Below are 22546 nucleotides of genomic sequence, written 5' to 3' on the forward strand. Positions count from 1 at the left end.
ACAGACACATACTTGGCCATCCGTTAGCCTTTTTTGACTGCTTGTCATTGACACACATGAAAAGGGATATGAATTGTAGGCATGTGTCCTGAATATACAAACGTATTCAAAATCTAATTTAAAACAGAAAATAGACAAAGTTTTTGATTTTGAAAAATCTAAAACAATGGAACAACAATAAGAAAGAAGTAAGATTCTGCACTAATTCTAGTGTACATTTAAGAAGTAAATTTGTTACATTGACCATGTTAACTGTACATATTTTCCTTGCTTTCATACAAGATACTCTTTGAAACATTCTCAAATCATGCTGGAATAATGGATCAACTTGTGGAGTCACCTTGAGTGCAGGTGTAATTAAATTTAAAAAAGGATACATAATAAATGCTTAGAAATTTTTCACTCAAATTATTTAAATAATGGGGTTGACTGATAGTTGATTTTGCAGATATTAATAACTAAGGTGGTGGAAAAGGCAGATAACAGATTAATCGGCCTATAGTTTTTTAAAATCAATTTATATAATGATAAACACAGACATTAAGACTACAATAGTCCAAAATGAATAAAATCCCAAAAGCAGTTTATTGTGCAACCAAAATCTCAATAATAACTAGTAAAATTAAGATTTGGTGCATTACGGGGGACTTTCAACTTTAAACACATCAGAAATACATAAATTGTTGCTACATTACAAATGCTCTATATATTTAAGTATTTGCCAAATTAAGCTTTTTATAGAATTTAACAGAAGAAGAGTTTTTATGTATATATTTTACCAGCTGAGATTTATTGATGAGGAATAAAAAAATAAGCAAAAAAGAAAATGTAACAAGGTAAGGATGGGAAAGGAGGAGGCGGGAACCGGCTGAACAGTCAATTAGTAATATTTTAATTAAACAAAAAGACACAACATAAACACACATGGCAACCGCATGTGGCTCTCTCTCTCCCGAATTGCAGAATTCTGCCAAATGAATCCCTCTCCTCAGGCTGATTAGCCCAATTGGGGGACGGGCATGCATAGTCACGGCCCGGCCCGGCCCTCCTCCTCATCACAGAAATAATGATAACCGATGGTTCCAAAAAGAAACTATCAACACCGATTACTCTGTAAAACTGATATATCGTTCAACCTCTTGATAAGTCATTTGTAATAAAAAATAAATTATAATGTTACAGAATAAAAAAAATTAAAAAAAAAGCTAAATAAAAGGATTTTAAATTGGGATCAGAATTTGAGACCCCACTGTAGATCACCTGCAATTTTTTTAATACATTGATGACTTTGCATTACAGATTGCTCACCTGAAAGCTGAAGGAGCTCTCATCCATGGGTGGAGGAGGTGGGAAGGTGGAGGGGCACTGAAGCCCGCTGGTGTCAACAGCAGGTGGAGGAGGTGGAGGATAGTCCCCTGTGAAAAATACACAAGACACAGCAAGAAAAGAGTTCAATCAAATACCCTTAAAACATTAAAAATGCACCGTGATACCATGAGCCAATATGATAAACTGTCTTACTCTGGGATAAATCAGTTCATCACAGGTCAGAGTGGGCGGACTAACTTTAAAGAAATCTGATAGATCAAACTGACATAAACCTACTGCACACCTAGATGTCAAAAGGAGATATTAGAAAGCATCTAGATGAAAGATTTACAGAATATAATACTATAGCGTGCCACTTATAATATCAAAATAAACAATGATTAACTACGTAAAAAAAAAAAAGAATTCTCTCTGTAAAGTATGAACACATCAAAACTTGTTTGAGCATCGCAGTCAGCCTGACATAGCAACATTGGCACAACCAGTGGAATGAGTTTGAGGTGGTCATCTGTTTGTCGACCAATGAAAGAGAGGGGAATGTTTGGGAAACCTGTTTAAAAACAATCACTATTTTAGCAATTGGTTTTTAGCATTTGGTGATGTTCGAGCACAAACATGTACTTCAGCTTGAAATGTGTGTGTGTGTGTGTGTGTGTGTGTGTGTGAGAGAGAGAGAGAGAGAGAGAGAGAGAGAGAGAGAGAGCGAGATTGATTTTGATTTTTGTGGTTTATTTTATTTTTAGGTTACAAACTAGTAATTACAAGGGTACTATGCTATAAATGTCGTTTATGAGGACATTTCCATAATTCAAATCGCATGAAAAACATACTAAACCATGTTTTTTTGAAAATGTAAAAACGCATAAAGTTGTTTTGTGAGGGATAGGTTTAGGGGTAGGGTTAGGATTAGGGTGAGGGGATAGAATCTATAGTTCGGCCAGTATAAAAATCAATATGTCTATGGAGAGTCGTCATAAGGATTGCCGCACAAACATGTGTGTGATTGTGTGTGTGTGTGTACATGTTTATACTACATTGGGAACCAAATATCCCCACAAGGATAGTAAAACATGAGATCACCCACCTTGTGGGGCCCAGCCAGTGGTCCCCACGACGGAAATGGCTTATTAAACATTAAACTTTTTTTTTTCTTTTTTTTTTTAAATCTAAAAATGCAAAATGGTTTCTGTGAGGATTAGGTTTAAGGGATAGAAAATATAGTTAGATCTGTATAAAATCCATAAAATGCATGGTAGTCTATGGAGAGTCCCCACAACGCTATAAACAGGTTTGAGAGTGTGTGTGTGTGTGTGTGTGTGTGTGTGTGTGTGTGTGTGTGTGTGTGTGTCAAGGGTGAAAGGCAGTGGGGTTTAAACATACTAAACATACTGTGCCTGACAGATTAACGCATATCATGACAACAATTTGGTTAACTAAGGCAGTCTAATCTGTAGTAAGCAGGTGTTTGTAGAGATTGAAAATCTAAGTACTGTGCTCAAAACAAGTGAGATGGGATATTTCTCCAGCAAAGAGCACGGCAACAAGCCAAATGCAGAGTTGTTAAGGCCACAGCTAATCCAGGGATTGGGTTCCACTGCATGTTTCAGGCAGGATCAGGATCTGCTCGCCAAATTATATTCCGATTTGGCTGCACTCTGCGTCCAATTTAGGACTGAATCATTTGACCATCTAAGTACCAAACCAGACAAGAGCTTTTCAAATTAAAGCCTTTTTAGAGGACACCATAGAAACTCACAGTCATGCACTACAAGTCTTTGAAGAGACTTTTGGAGTTTTTAATCTAGACCGTAGATTTATCCTTAGGGTCTGAATGATATTTAAAATGGTTGTTTTTCCAAGTCTACTGGATAAATTAATTAACTGTGGTCTTGAAAATAATGAAAGGAATCCAGAAAATGTCACATTGCCATTTTCTTTGAACAGTATAATGTTACTATGATCAATGCATCAGATATTTCGCAATGGCACAGGAGCTTTTTATGTAAACTGTTTATGTAAGAATCTCATGACCTCTGTGAAACATCTTGCAGCTATGGTATCTCAAGCATTTAGTAATAAAAAAGGGGAAAATGTCTATCCCATCCATTTTCTCTACTTTTTTCTTGTTCTCTTTTTCTCTCAAATGGCTTTGTTCACATGAGAACCAAACAGCGGTCTTTACCGTAAAAGTTGCAGGGCTTCCTATGAGCTCAGGAATCATCAGGTCAACTTTATGTTCAAATCATGAAACATCTCACAATGTGCAACTTTCATCTTCTCAGCAAGCAAGCAAGCAAATTCTAAAGAGGCCTCGAGAGTGCACCGCCTCATGCCACACTGTTACAAAACATGTACCAATGACATATATGTGTTCTGTGGTGTGAGGTCATTGAGTTTGGGGCATGTTATCTGGTTTCTGGATGGGCTATGGAGAGACCAGGGGGCTTCTGTGCCATGAATGAGAGAGGCTCCATTTATGCAGACAGGGAAGTGAAGGCAGTGCTCACTCACTAATGAGACAACCAGCAGGAACACTTACTTATTTCCACACATTTCCACTCGCTCTTTATTGAGCAATTACACTCAAGTACCGGCTTTGTGAGAGCTGAATTCTAATCAGTAATTAAAGTTATTTGAGAGGACCATGAGAGGTATAATTGGTAATCAGGAACATGAATGTTGTTAAGGGTTGAGTAAAAAAGTTAAAGAAAAACAGGCTAGATGAAAATCAGTAGAGCATAAGAGCGCAGATGAAACCCACTTCCTGCTGGAACGGGACGATTATGTGTGAATTTCTGAGATGTGACCTGTTATAAAATAGTTTTATTCCAATCCAATCAAAGTGCTTATGCAGATGTGCTATCTGTTTGCATACACAGTAAATGCTCACTTCATCAGATAGTTTATGTGTTAGAATTTTAGGACAGTTTGAAACATAACACTATAATAGAATTATATAATCTATGTAATCTGGACTTTTCACTGAGCATACTCAACAAGTCAGCATTTGTTTTCCAGTATTCCTTAAGAGCTTTGCACTGCATAAAAATATCTTTATTAACTTTGTGCAACCTCTGTCCATATGGCACTGATACTGGGACAGTAGTTGACAAATATATTATTTCAAAGGTGCATTTATTCTCATCCTATTTATGAGATGACAATTTCTGCACTGACAGATTCAGTCATGCACTCGAAATGCTTTTCGTAGAATGTCACTTTTGTAATCCGTGTAGCTGTTGCATGTTTATTTGGTACATATTTTGATGCATTGACATGTTTGTCTACTATCCGAATTCCCATATGAATTTGATTTACTGCAGAAGTTGAAGCAGAAGCCTCTCTGCATCAGCATTTAATCTCACCACAGTAAACAAAATTAACTGCTGGGTGCATTTGGCAGTGAGGGGCTCCAGTTTAGTTGTATCACATGAAACTCATCAGTAGAGTCTTGGGGCACACAGAGCTATTGCATCCACTATTTTAATATTCTATCACACCCTAAAACACACAAACATCATCATCATCAAACCACAGATGAAATCTGAACAGAAAATGTGCTCATTGCTGATCCACAGATTTTGAGAGTAAACTGCAAATAAAAACAGTGTCAGCCTTTTTTTTTTTTTCTTTTTTGTTGACAACATTTTATTCTTTCTTATTTCATGATCCCTCAAAGCGGAATAAGATAGTATTTGACAGAACCTAAAATTTGAAAAATTCTGTCAGCTGCATAAACCTATAGTCCTTCACAGGAAGAGAAGGATAAAGTGTTATAATGACCAGTGTGACATTTCCAATATTTTAGCTTTGCGGAGTCACCCTCAAAATGTGCTGTGGCATGGAGACCTAAACACATAATTTCATCTGTAATTATCCATGCGGACTCTGTCTACCTTCCTGGTTCAGTCTTGCTCTTAATTAGCTATGATATACAACTAACTGATTTATGGCTTCATTTGGCTGGAAACACCATTCTGGTTTGGGGTTTTTGGAGATGTCCTACTAAAAGCACAGAGAAGTTGTCAATATTTGTTTGTGCACTGTAAAAATGCAAAATTTGTAGTCATACTTAAAAAAAAAAAAAAAAAGTCACTTTGTCAAAAGTCCCTGCGTTATCCATCACATTTGATTATATTGCATTTAAAAAGTTATTTTTAGTTACTTCTTATATCTGTTGTCAGTTATGTACATTTGGGTATTTAATGTTACATTTTGCCTTGCTTAGGGCATTATTTAAGTGTTGTTTGTTACTCTGAAGTTGTGTGTGTGTGTTTTTTTATTTATCTGTGTGTAACACTGTTCACTGTCTATACATGTTTAGAAATAAATCATGGAATTGTATTAACCTGATGTGGCCTTCTATTTACCACTGTTATTATTATGGTGCTTATCAGGCAAGGCAGACAAGGCAGAATTAAGTATTTCAATTGGTTGGTATGTTAAAGGTTGTTCAATTAATGATATATATTAGGCATGCACTAACAGAAACATGTTTGGCCAATACTGATACTGATTTTAACATAAAACTATAGGCCGATAGCGATACAGATATTTTGCCATTTAGCAGATTTTGTCATCAGATTACTGTTTCACTTAGGAATGCTTAAAATATGTATAAAGTGCTTTTTTACTGTTCTAACAATAAATAATTTCCAATATATATAATTTGCAATATCTGAAATCTCAGAAGTCAAAGTCTGCTGGTTTCAAAGTGTTTTGGATGGTTTCCCTCATAATGTAGCCTATAAGTAAGTGACGCTTTCACAACTGTCACGTCCGTTTATGGCGTTTTATCCGCATTAATGTGAGAACGAGAAAGAATGTAGATTTTATATGTTCATAGGAGTGCCAACCCTTCTACATATTGTGGCTATTATTATTTCTGGATTGTGCATTTTAATTCACAAAATTTTTACAAAGTGTGTTACAAATTAATTATAAATAAATCTGCTTTTCAGATCACCATTTTAATTTCGTCAATAATTTCCCGATAAATATCGCCAGCCGATACATCGGTGCATCCCTAATATATACAGTTATGAACTGTAAAATACACTGGCACCAAAATGCCATATCTCAATGTCATTGTATCGCTTGAGCAACGAGGCAGACGAGGAGATGCGGATCCAAACGCAGTTTAAACTTTATTTAATTAACAAAACAGGTAAACACAAAGGAACAACCCACAATGGGGAAATCAAACATAAAAAACTGCTAACTAAACACGATGTAAACAAACAGAGGACTCGGGAAGGAAACACACACCAGGCTGACATCAAACAACGATAGACAAGGACTGAACAAAGAAACAGGGTATAAATACATAAACATGGGAAAAAGGGGCCAATGAACGAACAGAACTCAAACAAGATAACAAGGTGATTAACAGAAGCAAAAGGCAAACTAATGAGGACAGGTGAAAACAATGACAGAAAACACGAACGCTAACAAAGAGACTATGGAGTTACATAAGGGACTAAAGTGAAAACTAAGAAATGCAAAAGTGACAAAAATGGCAAACAAAAGGGCAACAGTGAAACAAGACAGGGTATACATAACAGAGCCCCCCCTCAAAGGATCGGCTTCCAGACAATCCTAGAAGACAAAAAACAAAAGACAAAAACCCACAAAAACAACATGAGGGCATCAGGGGCAAACAGACAGTCCAAGTGGGCACATGGGCAGACAGACAGACCAGGGGGCACAATGGGCAGGCAGGAAGTCCGGGGGGCACAGAGGGCAAGACAGGCAGGTCATGGAGGTGCAAGGGGCAGACAGGAAGTCCAGGGGGGAAATGAGACAGTCCACGAGGGCACAAATGGAGATGAGACAGTCCACGGGGCCCATTAGGCAGTCCCTGGGGGCACAAAGGGACAGGGTTAGGGGGCCAGGGAGGTATCGACCGGGCAGGGACAGGTTTCGATGGTCTGGGAGCTGGCCACCGGGCAAGGGTAGGTGCAGGAGGCCTGGGAGCTGGCCACAGGGCAAGGACAGGTTTGGGGGACCTGGGAGGAGGCCACTGGACAGGGACTGGGTCAGGAGGCCAGGGGGGAGGCCTCAGGAAGGGAACAGGGTCAGGAGGCCTGGGTGGAGGCCACAGGACAGGGACTGGTTCAGGGGGCCTGGGAAGAGGCCACGGGACTGGGACTGGGTCAGGAGGTCTGGGAAGAGGCCACAGGACAGGGACTGGGTCAGGGGGCCTGGGAAGAGGCCACAGGACGGGAACAGGGTCAGAAGCCCTGGGAGGAGGCCACAGGACAGGGACCGGGTCAGGAGGCCTGGGAGGAGGCCACAGGATAGAGGCCGGCTTTGGTGGCCTGGGAGGTGGTCGTGGGCCAAGGGCCGGTTCAGGGGACCTGGGAGGTGACCACAGGACAGAGGCCGGTTTTGGTGGCCTAGGAGATGGAGTGGCCACAGGGGAGGCCGGCGGAGCCGCGTGAGGCGGAGCCAAGGAGGACCTCTGAGGCGGAGCCGAGGGAGGTGATGGCTCAGAAGGCCCAGAAGGCAGAGCTGAGGGGGGCTCAGGAGGTGGAGCTGAAGGAGGCTCAGGAGGCGGAGCCGAGGTAGGCGGCGCCGTGGGAGGCTTTAGGAACGGAGACCAGGAAGGCTCTGGAGTCTCTGGGGGCAGAGACGTAGGAGGCTCTGAGGGTGGAGCCGTCAAAGGCTTGAGTGGCTCGAGAGGCGGAGCCGTAGGAGGCTCGGGAAGCGGAGCCATAGGAGGCTCGGGAGGCTCTGAGGGCGGAGCCGTCGAAGGCTTGAGTGGCTCGAGAGGCGGAGCCGTAGGAGGCTCGGGAGGCTCTGAGGGCGGTGCCGTCGAAGGCTTGAGTGGCTCGAGAGGCAGAGCCGTAGGAGGCTCGGGAGGCTCTGAGGGCGGAGCCGTCGAGCTTGAGTGGCTCGAGAGGCGGAGCCATAGGAGGCTCTGGAAGCGGAGCCGTAGGAGGCTCTGGGGCGGAGCCGCTGGAGGCCCCGGAGGCGGAGCCGCAGGGGGCTCGAGAGGCGGAGCCGCAGGAGGCCCCGGAGGCGGAGCCGCAGGAGGCTCGAGAGGCTCTGGGGGCGGAGCCGTAGGAGGCTCAAGAGGCTCTGGGGCGGAGCCGTAGGAGACTTGGGGGGCGGAGCCCTGGAAGGCTCGAGAGGCGGAGCTCTGGAAAGCTCAGGAAGCTCGGAAGGCGGGGCTCTGGAAAGCCCAGGAGGCGGAGCTCTGGAAAGCTCAGAAGGTGGAGCTCTGGAAAGCTCAGAAGGCGGAGCTCTGGAAAGTTCAGAAGGCGGAGCTCTGGAAAGCTCGGGAAACTCGGAAGGCGGAGCTCTGGAAAGCTCGGGAAACTCGGAAGGCGGAGCTCTGGAAAGCTCGGGAAACTCGGAAGGCGGAGCTCTGGAAAGCTCGGGAGGAGGAGCCCTGGAAGACTCGAGAGACTTGAAAGGCGGAGCCCTGGTAGGCTCGAGAGGCGGAGCCCTGGAAGGCTCGGGAGGCGGAGCCCTGGAAGGCTCGGGAGGCGCTGGCTCTAGGACGGGCATGACCACTGGCGCTGGCTCTTGGACGGTCCTGGCTACAGGCGCTGGCTCAGGGACGGTCGAGGCTACAGGCGCTGGCTCAGGGACGGTCGGGGCTACAGGCGCTGGCTCAGGGACGGTCGAGGCTACAGGCGCTGGCTCAGGGACATCTGAGGCTACAGGCACTGGCACACTGACGTTTGAGGCTATCGGCACTGGCTCACTGACGTCTGAGGCTACAGGCTCTGGCTGGGTTACCGTGGTATGTGCCGGCTTGGGTTCGCCGGGCGCTGAGGGCAGAGCCAAGGGGGGTTTAGGGCATGGGGCTGCGGCAGGCGGAGGCTGGAGTGCAGAGACCACTCCCATTCTCCTCTTCCTCCGGGCTGATGCGACTGGCGAAGCAGGGATGCTGTTCCTGGTCAGCGTGGCTTCAGGGTCGCTGGCCGTGGTTGACGAGGGCTCAGGCTCGCTGACGGTAGAGGCCGTAGGCGCTGGTTCGCTCACTGTGACATGCGTGGCCGCTGGCTCGCTCACTGCGACATGCGTGGCCGCTGGCTTGCTCACTGTGACAAGCGTGGCCGCTGGCTCGCTCACTGTGACAAGCGTGGCTGCTGGCTCGCTCACTGTGACATGCGTGGCTGCTGGCTCGCTCACTGTGACAGGCGTGGGCTCTGGCTCGCAGACCGGGGCAGGCGTGGGCTCTGGCTCGCAGACCGGGGCAGGCGTGGGCTTTTCCTCCTACTCAGGGCGGACGAAGTGGACTGTGCAGGTTCAAGAGAAGCCACTGGCGTGGGGGGTTGCTCGCTGACAGGTGAGGCTGGTGTGACAGGGAGCGGTGAGCTGCACGCTAGTAGGGTCGTCTCCAGGTAGTCGCGGAGAGTGCAGCCGGGCGTTGCCTGTGGCACCCGCTCCCTCAGCGAGGGATTTAAGCTGTCCTTAAAAAAAACCACCAATGCGGAGTCCAGGAAGTCCGTAAAGGTCGCCAGGAGGAGAAAGTAGAGAGCGTGGTCTACCAAAGGCTGGTCTTCTTGCCGCAAGTTGAGCAGCCGGCATTTGGCCCGTATAGCTGCTGGATCCATGTGTGGTCTATCGTTCTGTAACGCTTGAGCAACGAGGCAGACGAGGAGATGCGGATCCAAACGCAGTTTAAACTTTATTTAATTAACAAAACAGGTAAACACAAAGGAACAACCCACAATGGGGAAATCAAACATAAAAAACTGCTAACTAAACACGATGTAAACAAACAGAGGACTCGGGAAGGAAACACACACCAGGCTGACATCAAACAACGATAGACAAGGACTGAACAAAGAAACAGGGTATAAATACATAAACATGGGAAAAAGGGGCCAATGAACGAACAGAACTCAAACAAGATAACAAGGTGATTAACAGAAGCAAAAGGCAAACTAATGAGGACAGGTGAAAACAATGACAGAAAACACGAACGCTAACAAAGAGACTATGGAGTTACATAAGGGACTAAAGTGAAAACTAAGAAATGCAAAAGTGACAAAAATGGCAAACGAATAGGGCAACAGTGAAACAAGACAGGGTATACATAACAGTCATACACATAGTATCCATGTTTGTTTGTTTTTACAGTTAATTAATGATAACCACGTCTTCAACCAGTTTATTATTATTATTTTATTTTGTACATAAATTTGTACACCATACAGTGTAGGGATCTGAGTGGAATTCGAGGGGAACAGAAAATAAAGTTTTACATTTTAGAGGCATAAAAGAGGGATTAAAATATTGTGTCAGAGCAAAATGGAACAAATACAACCGAGAGGTGATGCCCTCAAATCCACAATCCCAGCAGTGAGATCTTTAATAAAAGGACCTTAGCATAAATTTTTGCACTACCAGTGAAAAGTAATTGCCCTGGAAAAAAACTACTTGAATCTTAAATGAAAACTAGCAGGGGGTAAAAACTCAGGAGCCTGCAAATGAGGACAGTTTAGATGTAGAGACTGCTACACAAAGGCAAATGGAAAAGCATATGAGTAGCCGGGTATATTTAATTCACATGCAGGCAAGGGCCTTTTAAATCTGTAGCGGCCCAAGGAGGACCCGTTCCAAAAAGTTTTCATTGAAAATGGAGAGACAGAGATGAAAAGTGAAAGTTCCTTCCACACATGCCACAGGGATCAGTAGAGTACAGTCCACTAGTTGAAAATAAAACAAAGGAATGTATGCTGGATGAGAGTGAGGGCCATGTATCAGACAGAGGGGAATTCGCTATGTCATTTAAAGCAGGCAATTCACATGGCAGGTGAAGTGAGGCCTCAGGTTCATGTGAAGACCTGCAAGGACACATGTCCTACCTAGGTACCAAATTCTACAGGAAACATGGCATCTGGTTTGCTCTTAACTTGAATTGGGCCTTATATGTTTGTGCAGTTGTGAAACACTGCGGATAAGTAGGGGATGTCCTAGTAGGGATGCACATATCCTCACAGAAACTGATGTATGATGTAACAGTATCTGTGAGCTCGTCCAGGTCTGTAGCTGCAGCTTCAAAAACACTCCAATCAGTGCAGTCAAAGCAGGCTTGTAGTTCCAGCTCTGCTTCAATAGTCCATCTCCTTATAGTCCTTACAACTGGCTTGGTTGATTTTAATTTCTGCCTGTAGGTCGGGAGAAGATGAACCAGACAGTGATCAGAGAGACCCAAAGCTGCACGTGGGACAGAGCGATATGCATCCTTTAATGTAGTATAGCAGTGGTCCAGTATATTCCTGTCTCTGGTGGGGCATGTAATGTGCTGTCTGTATTTGGGCAGTTCGCGTGTGAGGTTTGTTTTGTTAAAGTCCCCAAGAATAATAATGACTGAGTCCGGGTATTGTTGTTCTGTGTCTGAGATTTGATCAGCCAGCTGTTGCAGCGCTAAGTTCCCAGACGCGTTTGGAGGAATGTAAACACTCACCAGAATAAACGAAGAAAACTCCCGCGGCGAGTAGAACGGCTTACAGTTAATAAAGAGCGCTTCCAGATTAGGACAGCACATCCTCTTTAGTGTTGTTACATCTGTACACCAACTTTCGTTGATGTAAAAGCATGTTCCACCACCTCTCGTTTTCCCCGTTAACTCCGCGATGCGATCCGCTCTGAACAGCTGGAAGCCCGGCAGATGTAATGCGCTGTCCGGAATGGCTTCACTCAACCAGGTTTCAGTGAAGCACAGTGCAGCAGAGTTTGAAAAGTCCTTATTAGTATGTGTGAGGAGATGTAGTTCGTCCGTTTTGTTGGGAAGAGAGCGGAGATTCGCGAGATGAATGCTCGGCAGTGCTGTTCGAACGCCGCGCTGACGGAGTTTAACCAGCGCGCCAGCTCGTCTCCCTCGCCTGCGTCTCGTAGCGCATCTAAACAACACAGCAGCGCCTCCAACTAAAATGTCCAGCAAAACGTCCGAATATTGAAAAACCGGGAAAAGATTATCTGGTATGTGCTGCTGAATGTTCAGCAGTTCGTCCCTGGTAAAACTGATTGGTAAAAGATTGCTAAACACAGGACAAACTAACAAAAACAACAAAAGAATTGAAGAGCTCCACACCGAGGCGGCCATCTGCGGCGCCATGTTGTATAACAACAACACAATCATACCAGATATACTCCGGACTAAGTTAAACCAACTCCCTGTTCCCACCTCTACCTGTCAGTGGATTACCAGCTTTCTGACGGACAGGCAGCAGCTTGTGAGGCAGGGAAAATTCACTTCCACCACCTGTACCATCAGCACTGGTGCCCCCCAGGGATGTGTGCTCTCCCCACTACTCTTCTCCCTGTACACCAATGACTGCACCACCAAGGACCACTCTGTCAAGCTCCTGAAGTTTGCAGACGACACCACTGTCATCGGCCTCATCCGAGATGATGATGAGTCTGCGTATAGAAAGGAGGTTGAACGGCTGGCTGTCTGGTGCAGTCAAAACAACCTGGAGCTGAACACGCTCAAAACAGTGGAGATGATTGTGGACTTTAGGAGGAACACCCCAACATTGTCCCCCCTCACCATTCTAAACAGCACTGTGTCAGCAGTGGAGTCATTCAGGTTCCTGGGCACTACCATCTCACAGGACCTGAAGTGGGAGATACACATCGACTCCATTGTGAAAAAGGCCCAGCAGAGGTTGTACTTCCTTCGCCAACTGAGGAAATTCAACCTGCCACCAGTGCTGCTGAAACAGTTCTACTCAGCGGTCATTGAGTCTGTCCTCTGCACTTCAATAACTGTCTGGTTTGGTGCAGCCACGAAATTAGACATCAGAAGACTACAAAGGACAGTTCGGTCTGCTGAGAGGATTATTGGTTGCCCCCTGCCCTCCCTTCAAGAACTATACACTTCCAGAGTGAGGAAAAAGGCTGGTAAAATCACTCTGGACCCCACTCACCCTGCCCACTACCTTTTTGAACTGTTGCCTTCTGGCCGGCGCTTCAGAGCTCTGAACACCAGAACCGTCAGACACAGGAACAGTTTTTTCCCTCAGGCCATCCATCTAATGAACAGTTAAATTACCCCCATTGAGCAATAATTATGTGCAATACACAGTTTAATTTTAATTTAAATTATATTATCCAACTTATCCACTTCTGCCATTACTTACATTGCTCTGTACATAATATACTGTTTTTTGTTCTTTATATACAGATTGTATTAGATTTGCACTACGTGTGTGTATGTGGGTATGTATGAAGGTGAGTTTATGTACGTATATGTATAATTATTTATTTTGTGTTCTTTTTTGTTTTTAATTACCTATGCCTTGCTGCTGTTTTTTTTTTTTTTTTTTTTTTGGTATTGTTTGTATTGTTGTTGACTGGAAGCTCCTGTCACCTAGACAAATTCCTTGTATGTGTAAGCATACTTGGCAATAAAGCTGATTCTGATTCTGATTCTGATTCTGATAAGGCACAAATGCTAGCTTTACTATACTATATGTTCTTAGTTTTAAGATATAGTTGCCTCAATAGGTATTGGACACTTTAGTAATGTTTAAAACATTTCGAATGTTATTTCATTACATACAAAATATCAAATCAAGTGGCATCTGCCAACAAATCATGCTAGCATTTTTTTTGTCTATTTCTTTCTATGACATTTTTCTGGTCTCAAGATCGTTTTTTGTGGATGGATGAATGAAGTCAGTTCCCCTCAAGACTAACAGAGTAACAACAGGTGTAGTTCATCACATCAATAATAATGTTGAACAATATACCTCACTATAAAACATAAAAGTACATTTTTTGTAAATTATTTGTATCTACATAAAATAAAATAAAAACATGTTAGTCCAACAATATTACCCTCATATGTTATCCCAACTAGCCTAACAGAGTTGTCTGAACAAACAATTTCTTTCATATTAAACAATGTTGCTGTTCCCAGCATGCACTGCAACATAAATAAATTAAGCGGTGTCATAGGCTTATTTTTTGCTGTTATTGTTGTTGTTTGATGTCACTGTTAGTCAACGTTGTGTAGTGATGTTAAGAACTCATCTTTTAAATGAATGAGTTTTGTTGATCGCCACCGTTATTGAGTTTTTTGTGTCAAGGCATGAAGGCATGTCCATTGTGTGTCAGTGTCAAACAATTTTACAGATACAAGAGGCAGCGTCTGTGACTGTCAGGAGCGGAAAGAAATCGACTGCATCCAGGAACTACACAGGGTTGAAAGGGCATCTTTACAAAAACGTGTCCTGAAAAGGACGTTCAACAGCAGCTGTGTATTGCTCTTTTAGAGAAAGTAAACTCTTTTAAGAAAATATTATCTTTTAAATGCGCTGTCAAAGCGCCCAGGGGCAAAGCTGCACTGCCATGCAGAGAAGGAGAAAGCCGCTGATATGCGCCGTAGATCCAACAGCAGATGCTCTACAGAGATGAGTGGAACAGTGGTGATCTCAGCTCGCTGATCGCACAACCGCTGGTCTCTGAATTGAGAAATCTGAATGAACAGATGCATGATTCCCTCCCTTTATACCTGTATGTCTGGGGGAGGGACATGCAAATTCTGTCTGCCAAATTCTCATTGGCCTTTTCTCAAGTTCAGAGGTAACCGAGGCCTTCAAGAAAGTCCCCTAGCGTCACTTCACTCGACACAACAGTCGAAGTGAGCGACAGATGGGGAATGAAAGTTCTCGATTTGTGAATTGATAGTTGGCTGAACAAGAAATGTGTTGTTCTCTCAACTAGAATTTTAGCAATTAGTGAACAAACAAATTCACATTGACTAAACAAAGCAATGTTACTGAGGACATTTATTAAGACAGTCTTGCGACAATTGAAAAATCTTCTGCATCATGTTAAAGTTTTTCTTGAATTTTTTGAAGTGTGTTTCTAAAAAGTGTGCACTATACTTCTTTCAAATAAATGCCACGTATTTGATATTTGTTATATAAAGACATTCATACATTTTTAAGTGTGCCCTAAGTGTCCAAATACTTTTTGAAGCCACAGTTTATGTGGGACATTGAATATTGAAGTATAGGTATTTATCTGAATAAAAACATCACTACAAAACTCCATGCTGTTTTGTCAATAAGCAGCCATTCGCAAGAAGGTTATTTGAAGATTTCTTTTAAAAAGAGTGACCACATTGCTGGAAACAGTAGACAATTCATTTGAAAACGTTTCATGGGTGAAATGGATAAGAGCAACAATAAAATTGTTAAGTATGTGAGCTGTCTGCACAGCCTTTTGTCCAAGTAAGCAGCATATGCCTGTGGTTTCCACGGGAACGTTAAGATTTTCATTTGTGGGTTTCCTGTCAGGTTTCCACAGAGAGACTTATGTGGAGTGTCTGACATAACAACCGGTAGTCAGTTAGCTGTCGACCAGCCAAGTGTGGAGAGAGAGTGAGATGAGAGAGAGACATAAAAATACAAAAAGAAAGAAAATATCTCACAGGAAGCAAGAAAAGCAGAACAACAAAAAAGAAAACATTTACAAGAATAACAAATGAATAACCACAAGATGATACAGCGAGACATCTGCAAGCTGTGTGTCAGCGGCTCCTCAAAGTCCTCTTCTGATTTAGCAAGAAAGACATGCCTCACTTTCAGTGTCTCTATTCATTTTGTCACCGACAGATAATCCTGCCTTATGATAATCAGTGGCTAGACAGCATAGTAGACAATGTAAAAACACAACTTTAAGCCACTTACCACCTAAAAACTGTGTAAATGTGTCTAACTCAACATAAGTTGAATTTTGTACAAGAATTAGAGGCACATCCTCTTAGCCATACTTAAAGGACATGTCACTAACTTACAGATGCCTTAATACTGTAATCTCTGGTCTGATGCCAGTGGGAACTGAACTCAATAATATGATATATCATCTCCAGTGACAGGCTGAGGACTGACCCGGTTTCAGAGATGGAAATGAATGTATGACATACATCTTAAAGATATGACAGTTTTTAGTTCGCTTAATTCAGACCACTACGTGGAGTTTGTGTCTCACTCGAGCCGGGCAAAGAGATATGAAGCTGAATGAGATCATCACAACTGAAGCTCTGAAGCTGTTTGATTTGGCCTAATTTTTCTTAAACCACCAACTTACATGCAGAAGCAAATGGGAAATTCTGCTATCTTTTGGAGGCTTATCGTCATAACAGAAATCAATTCTGAAAAATGAAAGTACTGTACATGTTAGCTAAAGGAAATTAAGATGTTTAAAATATGTGTAAGTTTGCATTAAACAAGTAGAAGACAATGTAAATTTTGGCAAGCAAAAATAACGTACTCTTATTTTGCAGTAATAAATCATTTATGCCAAATTTGGCAACAATAAATGCCAAATAAACTTCACATTTAAAAAAATTGCATCTAAATGGGCAAAGACACTGGTGATTCTGAGTCTCCATCATGTGAAACAATGTCCTTTTTAAGTTAAGTCATACCACTTGCTGGCAATTTTTGGCTATTTTCAATCTGGGCATTAGACATGCAAGCATAGGTTTACTCTTCATCTACTTGAACATGGAAAGACCGAAATCTCCAAAACTGCTTGCATTTCAATACTGTATTTTAAATCACCAAGAAAATCTGAAGAAAATGGTCTCATAAATGTTGCATCTTTAGCTAAAATCAGGCTTAATAACTGTACTTTTCCGAGCAATAACATGAGTCACTTTACCAAGACTACTTTAATGGAATAGTTCAATGAAAAATCAAAATTTGATCATTATGTATGTCGCTCCAAACAGGTATGACTTTTTTTCTTCTGTGGAACACAAAAGGCACATTTTTCAAAAGGATTATTTGCCATACAATGAAAGTGAATAAAAACTCCTGGTTGCCAAGCTTGAAGAAAAACAAAAAACGACCATAAAACCACAGTAAATGCAATCAATACGACTCATGCCCTTTATTTAAAGTCATATGAAGCCATATTTGCTTCAGTATTTCACATTTAAGACATTTTTCACTCTCAAATCATATCATTAATAAACTCTGAAAAGAAAAAAAAATATGGTGGTTGCATCAGTGACATCATACCTCAATGGTTCTTGCAGCAAAATGTCATGATGTTTGGACATGTTTGGAGATGCGATGAGAACCAATAGCTGAGTTTCCATCCAAGTAGTCCATATCTATTAGCTTTAAAGTCATGTAAATGCTATTGCACTTCTAAAAGTTTACAAAACAGTTTTCAAAGGATACAAGCATCTCAAATCTGCACTCTATGTCTTCTGGCTAAAAAGAATTTAGGAACATCCATGAAGTTTTATAGAGGTTGAGAAACCTTGTCCGATCAAATGCTTTCTAGAACGAGAACAAACCCTCCCCCTACACCTGTTCAACGTGTCTGGCTGTGTTCTAACAGGCGCTGACCATGCCTTCGCAGGGTATGTAAAGGGAGAACAATACATGCTGTAGGGTCATCCCAAACAAAATTGCCAACAAGAATGATTTAAAAAGTTAGTTCTGACTGACCGTTATCACCTTTCAGCCATCTGAAGCTCTCACAGTGGAGGGTAATTGTCTTCGAAGAGAATAGGCAATAGGGATGATCACTTCTTAATGGGATGTATCAACATGGGAGCTGGATGCAAGGAAATTTGCTGAAGTTTATTTATATTTTTCATGCAGCTGAAGGATTCTAGGGATGTACAGCTTGAGTAAGTGTTCTTTATTCTTTATGCTTATGTATTGTGATTCAAAATATGTATACATTATCTTTTACTTGCTTGTCTTTTCATTCATCTGCACTGGACTTGCACAATAGCTCCAGCCACGTCTTAAGCAAAGACTGTGATATGCTGTTTGCATTTGTGGGCTGGTTTTGGATGTTGTCAGTTAGATCATTGTTCGGTTCTCAAGTCTTTAGAAAATCTGTCCGGTACTGAGATAACTTCTCAAGTTTCCCTGGTAAGTGGCTCTGGCATGAACAGCATGGCGGAAAAGGGGTATGTCTGTGTGTGTGTGTGTGTGTGTGTGTGTGTGTGTGTGTATGTGTGTAAACTAATGCCTGTTGGCTATTTCATTTGACACATCCCCCCTCACTTCTTGTATCAGTAGGAAATGCATCAAAACACCAAACATATCTGCACTCGTCAACACTTCACAGGACTTTAAAAGTTTATTTCGCTAGGCAGAGGAGGATTTTCTAGAGTTTCGCATAAGTCAAAATGTGCATTAAGGTGATGGAAACGCAATGATGTGTTTTGACCAATTGTGCATGTGTTTCTGCTCCTCAAAACAAAGTTTGTTCAGCGCGATGGGAATGCGTTCGTTGATTGGTATGGGTGCATGATGGCTTGTTGTGACTGTCCCAATGAAAGGCTACATATTGGCACACAATTCTTCTAACATAGCCCTTGATTTTCGTAAGTGTTTAAATCACAGCTGGTCATTAAAATGAGTCCTCATAATCCCCGAGATCAGTTTTAAGCGTGGGCAATCCCAGGTATACAGAGGCATATATGGGCATTGCAGCCATTTCAGCCCTCATTATATGATGGCAGTCCTCACTGCCAGCTCCAACATAACACTTGCATCCCATTAGATAATGACTTGATTATTGTGTGTTTCACAGAAATGATCATTAGGATACACAGCATACATGCACATAGGCATTCTGTATTACCACATAATACTAAATTAGAATCTAACACAGGCAAGGAGAAGGTCATTCCTGCCTAACCACAAACCTCTCTAAACCAGTGCCAGTATAATCAGGACAGGATTCAGATCTCTCTCAAGCAGACCGGGTGGACATCTGTTTAGGTTCAATAACTTTCAATCAGAAAGGCTAAGGAATCCTGATGCAAGTTACACAAGATAAACAACCAATTATCGCAGGGCCCAGACCTTAATAATGTTGAGGGAAATCACAGGGATTACTTTCATTTTATTAATTTGGATGTTTACATGCTTACAAGTAGCAAGTGCAATCACTACGCTTTTAATGAAGGCTGCAAATTAAGATACTCATTAACATCTCAAAAATGATCCAATCTAATGACATCATCAGTGTTTGAGTGTCTACTAAATTATCTAGACCATCTCAACTAGATCTCAACCAGTTTTCCTTAAGGAACCAGATTTTATATTGGACATCAAGTGGTGACCCAAAATAGAACCAAAATGAATCTGTATAGGCTCAACAATATGCAAAATCATAGCATGCCAGGGGTCTTCAGCAAGGGGTCTGAGACCCCTAAGGGCTCAAACAAACATTAGTGAAGACGAAAAAATATCAGAAATGCAATATTAAGTTAACTTCAACTAAAGCTAAATTTAAGAAGCTAAATATTCCATTGTACCTCCCATATTATAATGTATTGATTAAAATTAAAATGTAATGTATAAACACATGACAGCACATGAATAACAATTATCATCAAATATTTTAATTAATTTAAAAATCAATTATTTTATGCAATGTAATCATCATATCAAATACAGTACACTATAACAATGTAAATTAATTTATTTAGCCTAGTACTAGGCCTGAAAATGGCTGAAGACCCTTGGCATAGGCTGAATAAACAACAACAGCAGAAGACTGATTTACTTCCCTTTAAAATGCTGATAAGCCTATTTATTTTGCTATCAAAAATATACATTTTATATTATTATTAGGGCTGTCAATCGATTAACATTTTTTATTACATTAATTACATGGTGTCCCGATTAGTTAATCGTGATTAATCGCATATACAAATATTTGCTGAGAAAGCCCCTCAAATAACAATAACTCAATATATAATGATTATACATATTTATATCAATATATAATTATCTTTAAATATTTAAAAAGTATATATATATATATATATATATATATATATATTCAGATAATTAAAATGCATTACATTCTTGTAGCAGAAGAGTTAATCATTGATAAGACAATACAACAATCGGCTTTAGAATACAATGTATTGTTTACAACCATATTATTGATCATAAACCAATCATTGGCATACAGTACACAGCAATACATTTCACAAGTGAATTTGTCAATCAGTTGGCGTTTTATTATGAGGGCTTGTTTAAGAGCCCGTCAATCTACACCTGCGTCAGACACGCTCGTGTAGTGTCTCGGGTGCATTCTGCATCGTGTCATAAACATAAAATGCTTAGGTCACTGTGTCGGGTTAAATATAGTTTAATACTCAATCTTTAAACACATCTTGAGATCCCTTAAATCGCATTTGCGCTCCTTCGAGTGTTTGAACGCAATAACGTAACGCATGTTTGTTGTTTTGCCTACTGAAGTGTTTTCTTCACTGTATAAACTGTGCGTTGCTCATACAGCTAAAATTTTGTTTACTGCCCTCTGGAGTAAACAAGTGGTACTACAAGCTTGCATTTCTCAGGAATCTTCCTTATATTACGGTCCGGGGCATTGTGATTAATTGTGTTAATGTTTTTAACACGTTATTTTTTGTAAAATTAATCGCACTGAATTAACGTGTTAAATCGACAGCCCTAATTATTAGATTATAGTTGTATTATATTATTTGAATTTATCATTATTTTTTCCCTGCTGTCTGCAAACCTTTTAAAAACAGACCTGCAATCCACCAGTTTAGAGCCACTGATCAAGACGACACAGCCTACATTAGTAAAGACATACTGCATTACACTTACACAATCCTCAAGTGTCAAATATCCAGACAGACAATACATAGAATCTTGCACACATAAAAGGCCTGAAAACATCATTCAGAATTTACTGTACTAATCACATGTGGCATAATAGAGGAAAGACATTTACGGCTGCCACTTTCCACTGTCTGCCAAACTTAGCAGATTTCAACCCTGTGGTCACTATACAAGTGATGGCTGCCAGCCATGTGTTGACAGAACTCACATCATTTTTTGAGCTATAATAAGTTGAACTGCAAATCTTTCTCCCTATGGCCCAGATGAGAAGAACAAACTTTGACCGGTGTTCAGATCTCTCCACACTCAACGGAGAGATGAGAGAAGGGTGTAAATGGATGCAAAATGATTGATGGAGGCAGCTGCATGAAACAGCAAAGATCAACACACTCGCATTAGAATTCTTGGAGAATGCTCAAGTAAAAACCTTCCAAGAAAGTTACAGTGACAGCGAAAGAAAGCGAGACAAATGGGCTAAGGCTTTCTGTCCTCCCGTGTCTATATTATTTTACCAGCTTAGTCTCATGAAAATTACGAGACCGTGGCAACATTTTTGCAAAGTCCAATGTCCAACACTATATTAGGTGAGCTAATGCACAAGTTAGTCACATTGGATTAAGTGTGAAAATGTAGGTGGGTATGTAATGCAGCTGTTAAATTGTAAAAATGTTTTCATGAAAAGTGTTTCGATATCATAACATACAGTAGTAGTGTGTGAGTAAGAGTGAAAAAAATAAGTGTATATAAGGTAATAATCAGCTGTTCAAGTCGTGATTTGTGTGAAAGTGAATAAAACGCAACATTGTTGAGCACCTCTAGTGTTCAATTCAAAAGGAAACTGCGGCTAAACATGGAACACAGCATGTAAAAGTCAGTTTGAAAAAATGTCGTTATAGTTACGTTCATTCTTTGAGACTAGGTTGTATTCAACACATGATGGTCCTTAAAGGGATAGTTCACCCAAAATGAATATCTGACATCATTTACTCCAGATATTACTATAACCCAGGTTATTCCAAACCTGTATGGTGTTTTTATTTGCATTTTTTGTGGAACACAAAAGGAGATTTTTTTTTTTTTTTTAAATCTAGGCACAGATAATACAAAATTATTTGATAGTGACAAAAGAAGAAGATTCATTGCCATTATTCACTGATTAGCTTTCCCTCCACTGAAGCTCGAGACTAGCCAACACAGTACTTTAGGATACTACACACAAGAACCAATGCTATTTTGCCATCAAAGACACTGATACGTCATTTTGAATAAACTTTTCAGTGAATAACGACTGAATTGTGCTATGTTCCTAACACAAAGATAGCATATGGCTTAAGAATGGAATGCAAAATACATGGAATATGGTGTAAAAGTTGTATGGACTATTTTGATGGTGCTTGACAACCACTGATCACTAGGAACTTGTTGTTGTATGTTAAGAGTGATGTAAAGATTCTTAAAAATGTACACTTTTGAGTTCCACTGGAAAAAAAAAACTAAATAAATAACTACAGTATGTACAGGTTTAGAATGACATGAGGGTGAGTAAATAATGACATAATTTTCATTTTCGGTTAAACTATTCCTTTAGGGAGAACATT

At 41.3% G+C, this 22546-nt stretch overlaps 1 protein-coding gene across 2 annotated transcripts in view; it reads right to left on the bottom strand.

Annotated features, from left to right (window-relative positions):
• The window catches only part of LOC127646513 (lipoma-preferred partner homolog), a 308283-nt gene that overhangs the window by 156197 nt on the left and 129540 nt on the right, over nt 1-22546 (bottom strand). For both annotated transcript variants that reach the window (XM_052130234.1, XM_052130235.1), the window contains exon 4: nt 1309-1415. In XM_052130234.1, the coding sequence (XP_051986194.1) occupies nt 1309-1415 (107 nt within the window). The remainder of the gene's footprint in view (nt 1-1308; nt 1416-22546) is intronic.

Source organism: Xyrauchen texanus, chromosome 7 (assembly GCF_025860055.1).
Source record: "Xyrauchen texanus isolate HMW12.3.18 chromosome 7, RBS_HiC_50CHRs, whole genome shotgun sequence".
NCBI lineage: Eukaryota > Metazoa > Chordata > Actinopteri > Cypriniformes > Catostomidae > Xyrauchen > Xyrauchen texanus.